This window comes from Octopus bimaculoides, chromosome 29, assembly GCF_001194135.2.
Source record: "Octopus bimaculoides isolate UCB-OBI-ISO-001 chromosome 29, ASM119413v2, whole genome shotgun sequence".
Taxonomy (NCBI): domain Eukaryota; kingdom Metazoa; phylum Mollusca; class Cephalopoda; order Octopoda; family Octopodidae; genus Octopus; species Octopus bimaculoides.
Genome location: NC_069009.1, coordinates 10241256 through 10250630, shown reverse-complemented (window position 1 = coordinate 10250630; position 9375 = coordinate 10241256). Strand labels below are relative to the sequence as shown.

The following is a 9375-nucleotide window of genomic DNA, read 5'->3' as shown; positions in this document are numbered from 1 at the left end:
ACTCTCTCTCTCTCTCTCTCTCTCTCTCTCTCTCTCTCTATCTATCTATCTATCTATCTCTCTTTCTCGCTTGCTTTCAAGAAGAATGCTCTCTGCAAGTTTCAGTACAATCATCCTCATCCTTTATCATCTGCTCTCTATGCTCCCATGTACTGGATGGGTGGTCACTGTCCAAGCCATTTCTTATTAACAGTGAACTATCCATATTGATTGCTTAAGGATTACATCTCACTTAAACATTCCAGCCTTTTTATGGTGGTATGCTCTTCTTATCACCAACCACTTTATAAAGGTCCTGGATGCATTTCATTGTGACACAAGAACTACAAGAGATTACCATGTCCTCGGCAAGATTCAACCTCCCTCTCAAACTTACGGTGTCAACTCTCATCCAACGACCACCTCCAGTGTGTAGTGGAAGCATTTGATCATAGCACCAGCAGTAGTTAGGTTGCGTCACATTCCATGATATTAGAAAGTCCTCACTACTCTATGATGTGTTGGTTCACTGAAAGTGACATGTTTAGGAGGAGAGAAGAAGGGATTACAGAAGGAGAATCAGAATGCAAAGACTGAAAGGATAAAAAAAAGTGATTGGAGGGAGAGGTGGAGGATGACAACAGTAAATGATGGAGACTGAGTCTGAATAGTTTGTGAGGTCACAGAGTGCTTAATGATTTATTAACATTTCTTGGTTACTCACTCTCACTCTTTCTCTTGCCCTCCCCCTCTCACTGGGTAACCATGTATCTCTTCTACAAGACACATGTTTCAATCAAGTTCTTTGGTGACCCCCACCAATGCTTGTGGATCCAGATCACACTGTAAGTTTGTTGGTGTTAGGAAAAGTATCCATCTGTAAAATCCTGCCAAATCAGACAGTGAAGCCTGGTGCATTCTTCTCCCTAGCCAGGCCCTGACAAAACGTACAAACCCTGCCAGAATGGAAAATGGACGTTAAATGATGACAATGTAGTGATGATGGTAGCAATGGCTGCTAATTAAAGACAGCATTACTTACAAAAACATCAAAGTCATACATGTTGAAGTAGGAGTTCCACTGACAAACTCTCATCTGAGATAATGGATAATTACAGGTTTCTGGGTGGCTGTAAACACTAGTAATTGCTAAAAGATCACATGGGTAATTACAAGGTTTTATATTGCTGTCGATAGTTTCCTATATATCTGTATATTTGTATAACACTAATTGGTATTTAAAGTCAGAGCATTTAGAATTATCTCAGCAATTAAGAAAATGGAGTACAGCAAGTTATTGACTATTAATTATCAACAATTAATTGTTTTCTCTAAATCGGAAAAAGGCAATTTCTGTTTTGTTTACTCGATTTTTATTTACTTCATTCATTGATAGAGTTGGTGCTGGGGCTTATCTAATTTCTAATGTTTATCATGTGGTCAGGGAGAGAGAGAGAGAGAGATCAGAAATCTTACCACTGGTTGTGTAATTGCTACTCAGGTCTTTTATGTATATATATATATATATATATATAACAATACACAGCTGGTCACAGCCTCAGTGAAAAACACACAGATCTAACCCGTCAAATATTCAATTCTTCCATCTTTTTAAACATCACACAGTTAACTTTTGTTTTTTGGGGTAGAGTGTAGTAGCAGTCAGGTTACAATATGATATCTCCTCATTGTACAGCATGTGGTTGTACATCTGTAGACCACAATTAAAGTAGTCAAGGTATACATTGCCAGAACATCACAGATATCGCTCTTCAGTTCTAAACTCCACTGGTGTATATCAGTGTTTTCAGCCTGTAACCCCACTGATGTCGCTATTTCCTTGTTTATCTACAAGAAATGAAATGGAAAGTGTCTTCAAAATGGTGTTTTAGGAATGTTGTGCAATGTTTTAGTTAAATTGGGAAGATTTGATTTTTTGTGACTTGAATTATGTAGGAAGTTGTTGTTACAAATTAATATAACCCATTCATGTCTTTTGGAAATTTAATATAATTTTATTTCTGTTGTTATTGTTATTCAGATGAACCAAGTTCAATTGACGATCACTACATGCAGATACCACGTCTTGATGGTAAAAGTATTATGAAGTCGCATTCATCTAAATTCCGTCCCCGTTGCTCAGCTGTGTCCAAAATATTGCAGCCCAAAGACTCTGATAATGATTCCAAGAGCATGAACACAGTTTTAAGAATCGTTGAAATCCGCAATGGAATCGTAACCTATTCAACAGATTTGAGGATAAGTTGTGCCACAACAGGCGGTGATTTTGATTTTCATTGTTCTTCTAATGTCACAGACATGACAACAATTGGTGAAGACACTGTTTTAGCCACAATTCCATTCCGTAAGAAAATAGTTTTCATTAATCCAACAAGTTTCCACATAAAATCTCTGGATTATAGTTTCTTTACAATTTCTTATTTCAAACATTCTACATTTGTAGGTACTGAAATGTTTAGTAAGACAATATATCTCATAGACTGGGATACAAATAAAGTTGAAGAAAAATTTAGTATGAAAGAAATAGTTGGAAAAATAGCAGTTGGTCCACAGTATCATATCTTAGTAGCCTTGGCAAATATAAATAGAATTAGCTGTTACACAATAGATGGCAGACACTTGTTTCAGTTGAAGACCCATTCCATCGATATTCCAATAGACCTCAATGTATATCGAAATTATTCTTACGCTGTGCATGGAAATGTAATTTACAGGATTTCACCGAACGGTTCTGTGTCACAAAGAGAAATTGGGATAAAAGCTCGATATATTTGTGTGGGCACAGATAATATTTACTTGATTGACCGTTTTGGTCTTGTGCATATTATTAGGACAAATGAAGATTTTTGGCCTAAGCTGTCTTACCATCACCAAGACCATATCCCGAGCTTAATAAACCAAATCCATATTGATGATCCCTCCAACATTACAACGATTCTACCTATGTCAGCCTCTTCAATAGTAATTATATATCGGGATCTAAAAGCTATATTAGTTACTGACGAAGGGCAACAGTTTGGTGGAAAATGTTTAACATTTAAACTCCAGCCTTCTGTCTTTTGTAGAATGGATTCAAACAGATTTCTTGTCCTTTTTAGTGAGGACAGGAAACTTCAGTATATTACCTGTCCACAATTAATTAAAGGTGATTTAATAGACGTCGGAAACAATTACACTCAAATGTGTCACATGATATCAAATAGGTGTTTGGCTCTGACCACCAGTGAAGGTAAAGTGGAGGTACATATTTTATTGATTAAAAAGGATCATGTTGACATTGTAAACAGAATTTCATTGGAACATGATAATGTCACCATTGCTGCTACTCCAATTAATTTTGTAGTTGTTGACAAACGGAAACATAACTTGTTATTTTATTCAAGCTTTGGTGAAGAGCTTTCCAAGAAACACATTGAGTTCAATGGCTACCCTCATCATGTCTTCACAGACACATTATATTTCTTTGTTATCTTCAGGAGAGAGTCTTTGATGACATGTTACAATACAACTGGACAAAGGAAATGGCAGCTGAAACTTCCTTCAAACTTTTGCTATCACTCTGCTGTTTTCCAAGGAACAGCTTATGTCCTAGACGATCTACGCAGTCGGATTCTTCTTTACAAGTACCATGACTGGTCAGACTCTCATGTAACCTTTAAAAATCCTTATAATAGAAATTTAAATATACGTCTCGAAGAAAAAGAGAATGACAATCTTCTCATTGCCGAAATATGTCAACTGGCGAATGGACAGTTGGTGGTGTCCAACATATATAATGACTGTTTGTTATACATTTCCAATGAAGGAGACATTGTGTCCAGATTACCGCTGCCGTCTACAGCTACAGATATATGTCGATGGAATTCTAATCAGATAGGTGTCACATTACCTCGAGAGAAGCAACTAAGGATCATCGGAAACTTATCAAAGACAGTCAGAAGTGTATCATTAAACCAGCCTTATGTACGTGTGTGTAAGCTGGGTGAAGGTCGCATTATTTGTTATTGCGATAAACCATCTTATTTAGATATTTCAGCCATTAGAAATTGTAATCAAGTTGAAAGAATTCGTAGAATTAATATTCCTTTTATAATGAAATCATTATCATTAGAAAACGAAACACTAAAGCTATTAATTGTTGGTAAGAAAACAGTATTCCTCTACAAGACCATCAGGAGCAGCAGGTGGCGAAGGAGGAGAAGCATCATCAGCAGTAAGATAGTCCCCAGTGTTTTGCTGTCCCAAGTGAAAACACCCTCCAATCTCTATGGTGGATGTATTGATAACATGTGTGTTCATTTGATCGACAACAGCCGCATGTTTGCTGTAAATGAACATGACTTGCTAGTGAGAGATCACGTTACAAGCAGTCAAATTAACATGTTCATCGATCTGGTAGATGTATTTTCTAGAAACATCAGTCTCAGTGAAATGTTGTCTTCCAGATTGTATCTACAAGATCTCACAGTTTCTGATAAAGCTCATGAAGTTGTTGTCCCTCAAAGTTTTGGAGATAAACATCCAATGGAGATTGGTTGTTTGGTTATTACAGAAAATAACCTGGTTGCTCTATATGACAGCACAAATCAAAACATTAAGATATTAACTTTTGATGGTCAACTTGTTGACTCTATCAAGTTAAATAATGTTGTCCCAAGACATATGTGTTGCTGGCGATCAAACACATTGGTTATAACGACCAATAACTATCAACTGTTAACATTAAAAGTGGAATTTCCATTGTTCTTGGCAACTTACCACACAGAAAATAGATACAATTGTATCGCTTGTCGATCCGACAATCTATTGGTGTGTAGTAGTAGTAGTAGTAGTAGTAGTAGTAGTAGTAGTAGTAGTAGTAGTAGTAGTAGTAGTAGTAGTAGTAGTAGTAATGTTGATGGTGGTGCCTTCATACCCGAAATTGAAAACTGCCTGTTTTATATATATATCGATGAAATACAGTCAGCTGTCCGTATTATGAGAGAAATAGACTTATTTTGGAAGCGCTACAGATACAATATCACCCATATCTCAGTTATTGCTAATGACAACATCATCGTCAATACCGACAGGTTCATCACTATTCTGAACCCTAACGGGCAATATTTATATTTATTTAAGCACAGCATTTATTCCCGACACACCTCTATGGCAACCGATGATACTTATTTGTACATTACTGGACGGAAGAACATCTATGAAAACACGAAAAAGTATCGTATTGTCTCATTGTTGCAGAACGGTGAATACAAGAGAATATTCTTAAATGAAAGGCATTATAAACGTGCGTTGGATTTCAACAGTATTAACTGTAAAGGTCCGAGATTTGTTGCAAGCTATGACTCGTACTTGTATATTGAAGGTTTGTACAAGATTAATCGGGAAAAATTCCCCGTTTCACGGTTACAAATAAACAATTGTCCTGTTCAAGTAAAAGATATCGATATCTCTGATGAAGGAAAGACAGTTGTGTGCGAAAAAGCCAATAGTGGAAATGTTAAACTATTTGATGAAGACGGGAAGTTGCTATGTTACAGAGATTTTGGAAGTTTGGTTGGTGGTGTATGTTTTACTGGAGAAACAAATATATTGATCACAGTCCCTAACAGACGAGAAATATTTCAATTGAAGCCACAAGACTTGGAGAAATATAAAGTTTGGGAAAGTCGAGTACCTTATGGTGGAATATGGAGAAAAATGGGAAATATTTACTGGTGTGTACATATCAACATGATTGAATGTGATACTATAAAAATTGATGGGGACCATCTGAAGGTTCTGGAATCTATGTCATTATCAAATCTTGATTCTGGGCTTCATTTCCCTTCTATTACATCTCAGAAGAACAAGGAAATGTTCAGTAATGAATTATTTAATAAACTTAAAAACAGTGACGATGGAGGAGAAAGAAGATGTACATCAAACGAAATAGTTGCTAAAGGTAGATTAGAAGTGAGACGTGGTAATTACATAGCGGAGAGTATGTCAGTAATTGATGAAATATCAGTGAGAAGACTGCCACACAGAACAGCAATGTTTCCGCTTTCATTTTCCCTATCTGGTTTACTAGATTCAAATTTGATGTTTTCTTTTCTTAATGCTTTTAAGCTAATTATGCTACAAGACAATAGTATTGTCGTGCTCCTCCATAAATGTACTCTCATGGTCACCAGGGGAGACGGTCATCTGCTTTACAGTCAAACATTTGAAAAAGAAGCTCAAGATATATGTCAATGGACCGATGAATCCTTTGTAGTCCTCATTCGTGATGATAAACAACTGATGTTCTTCAATACAGATCTGTGTCTTTTAAAAAAGATCACAACTGAAAAACCATACAATTTAATGTACAAAAAGAATGACAATAATCTGGTATGTGTGTTCGAAGACGCTCGAAATGAATGTAGTAATACTCCGTTTGTGTCATATGCAGACATACTTCACATTTATGGTGAAATGTATGAGTATATGGGTCGAGTGAATTTAGGGAAGGAGGGGAAGGTTGTAGCATTGGGTGTGACATCGAATGAAGACATCGTCGTTCTTAAATACAAGGAAGATCATTACGATTTATGTTGGTATAGAGACAATTTGGTTAGGAGTCAACAACTAATGATTCAAAGTGATGAACCATTTCCAAACATTTTCAACAAATCCTTGACCATCCATGGCGAAAATATTTACATATCAGATTTTAATAACAATATCCATCAAATATCTGTAGACAGCAAATGCGAAATCTTTCTCAGCTCTCAAGAAATTGAAGTCTGCCACATCAAGGCCATACATGTTTCGGATTATTTCATCATGATTTACGGATGTTTAGATAACCGTTTTGATGGATTCTTTTATTATGAGAGATAATTATTTCAGTTTGTTGTCGGAGATCACAGGACCCTCTTGGACGGAACTGGAAATTAAACTTACATAACGTCTTTAGGGCACACTTTTTTATTACTTTAGCTTTAAAATATTGTGAATCGGTGCTGAGAAATGTGGCCCCATATAGCATTGACATTAGGGGCTTTATTACTATATCCCATCTTTTTGATATGATGTTTCTGGAATAGCCACACATCAAATGGCAGGTTATATCTAAGGTTCTTGAACAAAGTTAGTTAGCATAGTGATTTCTGTTTAGTTAATTGTTAATAAAATATTAGTAAACTAGAGACAGTGTATGTTTTCCACTGGAATAGCATCTCCTCCTACACACACAATGATGACATTATCTGATTCAACTTGTTACTCTTACATGTTAGCAATCTTATAAAAGTAACACAAAATCTCCATTTAAAATTCTTATGTTGTCTCACCTTGTATGTCTCGGATTCAACAAATCTTTCAAATGTTTATTTCCTTTACTTGAATATATTTTGTATATTTAACCCTAATTGAATTTATTACTAAATTATATTCATAATCCAATGCTTGAAATATATATTACATTGTACAAGCTACAGTGGCAGAACATATTCTAAAATATATATTACATCATACATTATAGAGTTGTGTGATTCATCTCAATGTAAATAAACAATATTCTTCATCAAAAAGAAGTTGTTTTCCTGTTTTTCTTATATATTTAAAAAAATTCTTTTGATTTTAAAGGGGTTTGATATGTCTAGTTTACAAATCTTTGACACTATTTCAGTATGTCATTGAGAGAATCTGTTCCAAATATTTTGTTGTTGCAATTTCGATGAAGAGCAGCCGTTCTAAATGTTCAGTGCCAACACAGAAGAACTTGGTAATGTTTTCAGACATAACAACTAAATCAACGCCACACAGACATATCCAAACAGATCAATAAGGCTTCCATAATTAAGTGGATTTGAGAGAAAAACTGGGTTTATGAGGCATCAGATGTTGTGCGCAAGAGAGAAGACTGCACTGGTATGGTTATGTAATGCACATGGATGAAGATAACTGCATCAAGATGTGCTGATCTCTAATTGTGGCAGGAATGTGTGGAAGGGGTCGACGAAGGAAGGTGTGCAATAAAGTGGTGAGAAAGGAGCTTCAGGTATTGGGGAGGGGATGACAAGGGACCGAGGGTTTGGTGGTTTGCTGGACTTGAGAAGATATGTCCAGCTAAGTCTTGGTTGTCCATGCATACAAGTATGCCCCCTGCATCTCTCTTCACCTGAGAGAACCTAATCTTGTGGGATGGTTGGTGCCGGTGCCACGTAAAAATGACTCATGCTGGTGCCACGCAAATATCCATTTCGCTGCTGCAGAAAAGCAACCTGTACACTGTATAAAGTGGTTGTCATTAGGAAGGGCATCCAGCCATAGAAACCATGTGAAAAGAGATATGGAACCCAAGTAGATCTTTAGCTGGCCAGCTCCTGTCAAACCGTCCAACCCATGCCAGCATAAAAAACAGTCATCGCATTATGATGATGATGATGATGATGATGATGAATGAATAAGGAAACATCTTTTGATGATGAAGGTGAAGTAAAGGAGGTAAGAATTGCTGTCACAGTTGAGGCAGCACACCAACACATTATAGTTATTAATAAATTGTTCAAAGTGTTTGTCTGATAGACAATTCCAGTAGGTGTGGAGGTAGCTGGCTGCCAGAGTAGACTCTTCTCACCAAAGTAGACATTACTACACTACACAGATGACCATCAACTGCCTGAATAATAGTCACACCTCTGTAGTGACCTTTATTCCTATGAGAATCAAAGAGCTGCTAGAATTCTGCAACACTTAACAATAAATACCAACAGATCTACCAATGGATACATGCTGTTACCTTTGTATATGCATATATAATTGTACATACAAAACATAAGTACAAGGAAACATTGTATCCATTCTCTGGTATTCTAAGATACAACATTATTATGACATTTCCACAGAACGTCAAAGCATATATATCGTATAAAAGAAGTGTGACAGAGAGGAGCTGTTTGAGTCAGAACTCTTTCTCGAATGGACTGAATGTATTTACCATGGCACCAGCACTATAAATTTTATCGTCTACGGATCTCTCTTCTACCCAGCATCATTGTTAATAAAGAATAATATCTCCTCTCCTCAATAGGTCACTTCTTCACACTGTGATGCCATGTTCCAATGGCCAACATTCGAGATGGATTACCTTCTCTACAATGGAGAGGTCATGCCTTTGAGGATGAAAGGAGACGGAATAGGGAATAGTGTTTGTTACATAATAATATAACCAAGGATTATCATTGGAGATTGGATCAGGAAATGGTAATAGAGAATGGGGTTGGTGGTTGTGAATTGAGAAATAAGCGATGTGTCTGTTTCTTTCTCTGTCTCACTCATACACACAAAGACACCCCCCATATATATACATACATATATATATATATATCATCATCATCATCATCATCA

General features: G+C 36.3%; 1 protein-coding gene across 1 annotated transcript in view; it reads left to right on the top strand.

Moving 5' to 3' along the window:
- The window catches only part of LOC106882791 (uncharacterized), a 45655-nt gene extending 38096 nt beyond the window's left edge, over positions 1 to 7559 (top strand). The window contains 1 exon segment of the mRNA XM_052977852.1: positions 2021 to 7559. Coding sequence (XP_052833812.1) covers positions 2021 to 6864 — 4844 coding nt within the window. The 3' untranslated portion in view covers positions 6865 to 7559.
- Positions 7560 to 9375: the final 1816 nt, after the last annotated feature.